At 37.8% G+C, this 8,758-nt stretch overlaps 1 protein-coding gene across 1 annotated transcript; it reads left to right on the top strand.

Annotated features, from left to right (window-relative positions):
• The first annotated feature begins 4,232 nt into the window (after positions 1 to 4,232).
• Positions 4,233 to 8,339, top strand: LOC110308132 (cathepsin R-like). The gene is made up of 7 exons (XM_021180502.1): positions 4,233 to 4,358; positions 4,654 to 4,776; positions 5,259 to 5,408; positions 5,855 to 6,079; positions 6,534 to 6,696; positions 7,308 to 7,425; positions 8,257 to 8,339. The coding sequence occupies exons 1-7, from the start codon at positions 4,233 to 4,235 to the stop codon at positions 8,267 to 8,269; spliced, it is 918 nt and encodes a 305-aa protein (XP_021036161.1). The 3' UTR covers positions 8,270 to 8,339.
• Positions 8,340 to 8,758: the final 419 nt, after the last annotated feature.

Here is an 8,758-nt window from a genome sequence, read left to right as displayed (position 1 = left end):
AGAAGAAGAAGAAGAAGAAGAAGAAGAAGAAGAAGAAGAAGAAGAAGAAGAAGAAGAAGAAGAAGAAGAAGAAGAAAAAGAAGAAGAAGAAGAAGAAGAAGAAGAAGAAAAAGAAGAAGAAGAAGAAGAAGAAGAAGAAGAAGAAGAAGAAGAAGAAGAAGAAGAAGAAGAAGAAGAAGAAGAAGAAGAGGAGGAGGATGAAGACAACTAAGCGCATATTGCTATACCCATGGACTAGTTTGTTGCTCAGTTTTTGCTTTAGAAGCTTCTTGCTGTGGAGAAACTAATTACTGGCATTTAACACATTGACCTAAAACTTGAAAACATAAAGAGACTGGAATTTTCTGGAATGCTTGGTCGTGAATGTGATGTCTTTATCACATGACTTCCTTCTACACTTAGTGACTTATGTGGAAGAGGGGGTGGAAAGACTGTCAGAACTGGAGATGACAAATGATTTTAAAGAGAGAATATTTTTCAGCCACAACTGGGTTGGTACACATACAAGCTCTAAGACTGTGACCAAATACTCAAATCCAACAGAACTCAAGCAAAATGAAATCCCAACATGAAATAAAGGGATGAGCACAATACCTCACCAGTAGTGAGGATGTCCTTTGCACATGATAGTTGTCTGGAGAGTGACAATCAGAATTCTCTAAAGATGTGTCACTGGGAATTCCATACACATTCAAAGGCAGGTCTCATTCTTGGGAGTATCTGTGAACACCAAATGTAATAATTATATTTTGTAGTAGCTATTTTCTCTTTTCAGAGATAAAAATCACATGGGATCGTAGGGTGAAGGGCATCTGGGAGACATGGAATCTGGTAAAGTGATAGAAAATATAGAACAAAACACAACCTGCAAAAAAAAATTAATGGAATGATTCCTAGTGATAATTCTATTATCCTCATAGGCAATAGATTAGAACAATCATCATCAGGAAGGTTTCATCTAGCAACTGACAGGAAACGATGCAGAAACTCTCAGCCAAACATTAGGCAAAGGTCAGGCAGTCCTGAAGAAGTTGCTTTTTTGGAACTTGCAGAAGTCAAAGGGTCAATAACACCAAAAGCAAACCCACAGAATCAAGTAACCAGGGCTTGTTGGGGTTCACAGAGACTGAAGCAACAACCAAGGATCCTGTGTGGGTTTGACCTAGGTCCTCTAGATAAATGTTTTGGTTGTGTAGCTTGGTGTTCTTGTGGGACTCATATCAATGTGAATAGGAGTGTCTTTGGGAAAGAAGGAAACAGAATGAATTAAAAATAAGAATGTAGCATCACTGAGAGGCTTCATCCAGGAGCAGAGGAAGGCAGATGCAGTAACTCACAGCCAAACACCAGACAGAGCCCAGGAAGTCTTGTGGAAGAGTATAGAATAGACATTTACAAGTCGGATAGGTCAAGGACACCATAAGAAGTCCCACAGAGTCAACTAGCCAGGGATCATGGGGCCTCACAGAGTCTTGACACCAAAGCGGGAACTGCAGGATCTGGATATAGACTCTCTACTCATCTTTAGCAAAAGTACAGCTTGATCTTTATGTTGGTCCTCTAACAAGTGAAGTTTGTGCTGTCTCAGTCTCTGTTCCTTGCCACTGGTTACAACATCTGCTACCTGGACTGCCTGGTTGGTCCTCAGTGAGATAGGATGTGCTAGGACTAGATGTACCAGGTGGGGTGGTACTCAAGGTAGGTCTCCCCTTCTCTGAAGGGAAGAGGAGAGGGTATTTGGGAAAGGGATTTGTAAGGTTGAGATTGGTGTAGAGCTGTCATCAGGAGGTAAAGTGAATGAAAAAAAATCCCCTTCTCTTAGAAGGCAAGTGAGTAATGGAAGGAAGGATTTGTGATGGTGGGACTGGGAGGAAAGAAAGAAGGGGAGCTGTGATCTGGATGTAGAATGAATAAATAAAACTAGGAAAGGGGATAACATTTGAAATTTAAATGAAGAAAATATCTAATAAAAATATTAATAAATGAAAAACAAAGTAATAGAAAGTTTTAACAGAGAAACGAGCTGAACAGAGCCTAAAGGGCTATACGATAATACAGGAAAAGCTGATGCCACTACTTGACTTTTTTTTCAAATTCTGTAAAATAATCTTTTGTGACCATCATAAAATATTCTTTTCTATCTCTACTAGATTTACTAACTTCTCGATTAGTCTTTGCTTTTATGCACATTAGGAAGATTAGTATAAAGGGTCCATATATATCATGTATTTCATCCCTGACCTGAGGAAGCCAGAAAATGAAAACAAATCTATTAACAAATCAAATATTGTATCTTTTTGCTATATGATATGATACAAAAATTAGAAAAATGTGCTAGCTCTTATTTTAGATAATTTATCTCTTAATTGTTCCTCATCTCAATACTGGTGAAATATAATCCATCAGGATTTGTATTCGGAAAAACACTCAACCAAAGAACTAGCCAAATATTCCTACAGAGAAATCAGTAGGGCTTTGCATTCCAAAGTAGGAGGATGGACTGCATACAATTAATATTTAGTGTTCGGAGATATCTCAAAGAGTAAATTCTTTCAAATATCTCCTGGTACTGGTAGCAAAACAATGTTGTATCTCTGAGATCCCCAGGATATGTCCTGAAATCTCTAAATATTGAAACTTCCAGTTGGTGCCTGTGTTACCACAATGAAGAGTACTAAGTAACTGGTGCCTCTAGATGGCAGCACAATTTAATTTCCAAGAGAAAAGCAAAGAATTTCAAGAGATCCCTAACAGCAGGCCATTTGCTTTTGTTTTAGAGGTTAGCCTTAAACTTCACTTTCCTCTTTGAATCACTGTCTACTAAAGATTCTAATGAGGTCCAGCTGTGTTCCACCCTGAAAGAAGGAAACAGAATATCTGAGGATCTGTGGTTCTCACAGGATCCAACCATAGTAGTGGACTAAACACAAAATAGAATGTACTGACTAAGTCCAAACCAGGCATGGTAACCAAACCCCCGATTCTAAAGTGTAGGGTAAAATACAGTTCAGCTTTGCTAGGAAACACAATCAGCATGCAAAATACCATTATAACCTCTTACAAAGACTACAGTATAGGATGTCTAATGTTCTCAGACTAGGTTAACAAAATAATGTTTCAAAATTCACAGAGGAAGCTCTCACCCACTCCAGAGATACAGTCTGAGATTATATCTCAGAAAAAGCCTGAGGTAGGAGTGCCTGAAGGCTTAATCCAGTTACCAGCACAGCCAATCCAAAAGAGGCCAGAGTTGAGGGGTGGGTTCAACTATTTAGATATTTGGGATTTAAAGTCAGAGAGAGGTGTTGCTGGGATAGGTCCAGAGACATCAGCAACTTTTGAAGAGTTGGGTCTCTGGAGTGGATTGAGGCAGAGGCAGTCACCTCAGGTGAGATCATGCCCATACCAAGGCAGAATCTGAAGTGGCCATGGAGGGTAGACAGAAAGAAAAAAAGAGAGGGGGTGGAGAGAGGGAGGGAGAAAGGGAGGGAGAGAGGAAGGAAGGAAGGATGGATGGAAGGAAGGAAGGAAGGAAGGAAGGAAGGAAGGAAGGAAGGTATTAAAGGTGCTTGCCACCACTGTCTGGCTTATATGATTTTTCATAGGACACTATTCTAATGGAGGTAGTGGCCATGGAGTTTGTTTGCATAATCCCATGTATAGGACAGAAAGATTCCTGTGATTCTTCCCAAATCCTAATAGAAGACGTCATACATGTTTTTTTATTTAAGCAACAAGAGTTTAAGACAAGCTCAATACCTACTGTAGATAAGGAAGAGATAGGATGTGTGGCCTGAACTTTGTGATCTCTGTAAAATTAGAATCCAATATCATATAATAGAAGCTTGTCTAAATAGAGATCATGAGTTAGTGATATCCTAAGTTCATGGTTTGTTATTGTGGTTTTTGTTATTGTTTTTCTTTCTTTCTTTCTTTCTTTTATTTTATTTTAAGCTTCTGAATCTCGCTGAGTAGGTAGATCTTTCTGAATTAGTAACATACAGTATGCCATTGGCTCTTCAGTTTTCATTGAATCTCATAACCACCAGTGCATGATTTAGATCAAACATATCCTTAGCCTTTTCTATAGTCTTGTAAATGTATTTGGTGGTATAGTTCAAAGAATTTTATCAACAAATGGCTTCTTTTTGCAGAAAAGAGAGAAAAGTGCATTTTTTTAGTCTGTGTGTAGCTATTTCTTAAGTTTTCTCCCCTCTCCAGGTACTTGAGACATGGCTGCTGTTGTCTTCATAGCCTTCCTGTATTTGGGAGTGGCCTCAGGTGTTCCATTACTTCATTCAAGTTTGGATGCTGAATGGCAAGACTGGAAGATAAAATATAACAAATCATATAGCCTGGTTGGTAACATGAAAACTGTCCAGAAGGGCCTAAGAGTGAATTTTCATTGCTGTTGCAAGTGTTAAAGCACATGAGAAGTCACAGCTCCATGCCCCCCCCCCAAAACCCACTACCATTAAGAGCTTACCTAATCACAAATACTGGTAGAACAGGGTGGTCAGATTCCCCTTGGTAAATGCCTGGATATAGTGTTTTTGATCCTTCTCTCTGGACTCTGTTCACCTGCAGCAGCTAGTCCACAAGGGCAGATTAAGGAGTTTAACCAGAAAGAATACTCATTACACTCATTTCTAGAAAGAAGAGAAACTGAATAGAGTGGTTTGGGAAGAAAAATGGAAAATGAACAAACTGCAAAACAGGGAGAACAGCCTGGGTAAGAATGGCTTCACCATGAAAATGAGTGAATTTGGTAACCAGGTGAGTGTTGCATGGATTGCTTCACACTGTGCTCTCATTAGTAATTTATAAGGTGTTTTTTTTAATATATAACTGTCTTAGTTAGGGTTTCTATTCCTGCACAAACATCAGGACCAAGAAGCAAGTTGGGGAGGAAAGGGTTTATTCGGCTTACACTTCCATGCTGCTGTTCATCACCAAAGAAGTCAGGACTGGAACTCAAGCAGGTCAGGAAGCAGGAGCTGATGTAGAGGCCATGGAGGGGTGTTTTTTATTGGCTTGCTCAGCCTGCTCTCTTATAGATCCCAAGCCTACTAGCCCAGAGATGGCACCACCCACAAGGGGCCTTTCCCCCTTGATCACTAATTGAGAAAATGCCTTACAGCTGGATCTCATGGAGACATTTCCACAATTGAAGCTCCTTTCTCTGTGATAACTCCAGCTGTGTCAAGTTGACACAAAACTAGACAGTACAATAACTATTTATGTACTTCTCCTTGAAGACTGATGAAGAATTCAGGAAAATGATGATTAAAATTCCAGTTTGGACTCACAGAGAGGGGAAAAGTATCATGAAACATGAAGCTGGCAGTATTCTCCCCAAATTTGTGGATTGGCGGAAGAAAGGATATGTGACTCCTGTACGGAAACAGGTATGAAGGTATTACATTCCCATCATCTTAAACTGTGTTGAAAAGGTAAAAGAGTCAGTGTTTTGTGTGCACATTAAGTATGGAGTAATATGCTGTTCATTTTTAATAATATTTTTTCTTCTTAGAATGCTTCATATATTTTAAATGTATTTAATCCTAAAAATATACCACATATACTCCCTATTAGTGTCCACCTATCTTTCTGTGGAACTTGTGTCCTCTTTTATTGCCCTTAACAACTCACAAAACAAGTAGTCCCTTTCAAATGTTCATGTATATGGCCATGACTAGAGCATGAGCAAACTGCCAGTAGTAATGTCTTTTAGGAGTCTGATATCTCCAAGGGATCAATCAATTGACATTAAATAATTTTCATGCAGTAATAAGTTTTCTAGCTTGTTGCCAGGTTGTTATTTATCTATGACAACCCTTTCTTCCCTGTTCAGAGAGACTGGGATGCTTGTTGGGCATTTGCTGTGACTGGTGCCATAGAAGCACAGGCAATCTGGCAAACAGGCAAACTCACCCCTCTGAGTGTGCAGAACCTGGTGGACTGTTCTAAACCTCAAGGCAACAATGGTTGTCTTGGTGNTGATACATACAATGCCTTCCAGTATGTTTTGCACAATGGTGGTCTGGAGTCTGAGGCAACATATCCATATGAAGGGAAAGTAAGTGGACATCCTATGCTGTTACTTTAACTCAGCTTGGAATGTAAGACAACTGTAGAGATAATCCACCATCTTCAGGGTACAATTTAGTAGAACTACTATGTATATCATTAAATCTGTCATTAGTTTTTCAATATCTGTATAGCTTTCTGATGAAATTATTTTGGTGCAGCTCTATTTTCTTCTATGAAGAATATGCAAACTACTATACATATAATATATATTTTTCAACCATTAAAATTTCTCAAAGATAGGAAGACAAATTCATTGTCATTGAAGATATGCAAACTAATTTTCAGTTCTAAATCTCTCAATAGCTTTTCAATTCCTGGGATTATTTATTGGCATTAGACTTTAAGTGTGTTCAGCTTCAAAGTACAGAGTGCTATGGTTCTGAGTCTTGTTCCCCAGAANGTGAGTGAAAGTAACTGAGTCCCTTACTTGTCTTTTAAAGGATGGACCATGCAGGTATAATCCAAAGAATTCTAAGGCTGAAATAACAGGATTTTTGTCCCTCCCCAAAAGTGAGGATATCCTAATGGCTGCTGTAGCAACTATTGGGCCCATCACTGCTGGAATTGATGTTTCATATGAGTCTTTCAAGAATTATAAGGGAGGTACTCATTTTTACTTCTATATAAGGAAAAAAATAATGGCATCCCTATGTTACAACATATTTATTGATTGGTATTTATGTATAAATGTCATTTAAATATTTGAGCTTCCAGACTTTATTCTTCACAATTCACCTGATATGACCCCACATGCAATTTCACTTGTTAAAATTTATAAAGCTTATTGCTTAGCTAAACTTAACTTCTTCATTTGATAGATATTTTAGGTATCCATAGAAACTGATTATCTGAAATCAAAGTATAACAGAGCCTCTTGAAGTAAATAATTTAACCTTCTGAGAGTTAAAAATGGCATGAGATTCTGACAACAAAAACAACAACCAACCCACAAAATTCCAAGGATTTTTATATCATAAGCACATAGACAAGTGTTTACCAACAAATAAACACTATTAGAATTTCTTCAGTTTTCTGTAAAACCCTATAGAGTTATGTTTTTGGTAACAATTCATACAGCTATTTATTTGAATTGTAGTTTGTCTCATTTTACAATTTTTGAAAATACCTCCTTTGAAAACTGTTAGTGACAGAACTAACTCACTGTCAGATAGCCTGTGCTACTTACACCAATCACCTTTCATTTTATTTCTCAGGTATTTACCATGAGCCAAATTGTAGCAGTGATACTGTGTCTCATGGAGTCCTCGTGGTTGGTTACAGATTTAAGGGAAATGAGACCGATGGTAATCACTACTGGCTGATCAAGAACAGGTATAAATTGCCAAAATTGTATATTTGAAGTCCCAAGGCCTAGAGAGATGGTTCAGTGGTTAAAAGCACTGCCTAACATTTCAGGGGAATTAGTGAAGGAATTTTCCTGTTGCAAGTCAGCAATTGGATACATAGCATAAAATTTAAAAAAAAAAAAAACCTTTGTTTCATTAAAGTTGAATAATAGTTGTTCTTATTTTCTTATGTACACGTGGGAATTATGTGTACATGTGTACATGTTTGTATTTCTGTAGATACATGAGTGTGCAAGTATATCCTGTAGAGGTCTGATGTTAACCTCAATTATTTTCTCAATCATTATCCAACATCAAAATTATGGCAGTGTTTCTCACTGATCTAGGAGATCACTGACTAATTTGGTTACCCAGCTTGGTCCATGTATGTCTTATCATCATGCCCTGAGAACTTGAGTTACATGTACAACAAAATGTCAGATTCAGTTTACATGGCTATTGAATTTATATCCAGTCCTTAATCTCTGAATTTTCCTATAGCTTTCACAACCTACTCACAATGGAAAATCATAATGTTCAAATTCTGCCATCTGTGTTTTGGGTGGCTATATTAAGTCTGTGCCATTGTTTTTCTAAACTATGACAAAATTGTTAATTCTGAACCATGAATTGGTAGATAGTCAGTCTGTCCACTCTATGTTGTTGTGTTGCAGTCTTATATGAGGTATCTCTTGGAACCCAGGAGTAGATCCTTTGCCTTTTCTTATCTATCTGTTAAGTTGATCCCTTGTCAATTATTAAAATAAATCCAACATTCAGTGATCTGTCTACTAAACAGAGAACATATTTTTTTCAGCTGGGGTAAGTGATGGGGCATTAGAGGCTACATGAAGCTCACCAAAGACAAGAACAACCACTGTGGAATTGCTTCATATGCTCACTACCCTACTATTTGAGAACCCTGGTGGCCACAAGGAAGGTTTTGGCACAAGACACCATTGATAGGGGAGGGCTATCTGCTTGTCAGCGACCAGCCTTTGCTTGGTATATTCAAGATTTGTGTCCCTGAAAAGCAACCTTGTAATGTGATTCTGGGACCCTTCAACTATTTTGACATTACGAGCACTACTGCTCTAACTAAATGTATGTTTATTATTCCTTAAAAAAAAAAAAAAAGATTTACCTATTGTGCAAATAAAATACTTTAAAAAATAAAATGCAAATATAATTCCTAAGTCTTTTCTCTTTTTTAAAAAATGTCTTTTTGTGGCCATACTTGCAATTCCTCAGGAACTCAAAAATGAATGGTATCCTGGTGTTCACAAAGTTGTGGGTATATTCACTATGATGGATCATAT

This window comes from Mus caroli, chromosome 13 (assembly GCF_900094665.2).
Source record: "Mus caroli chromosome 13, CAROLI_EIJ_v1.1, whole genome shotgun sequence".
NCBI classification, from domain to species: Eukaryota; Metazoa; Chordata; class Mammalia; order Rodentia; family Muridae; genus Mus; species Mus caroli.
This window is presented reverse-complemented; position numbering and strand designations above follow the sequence as displayed.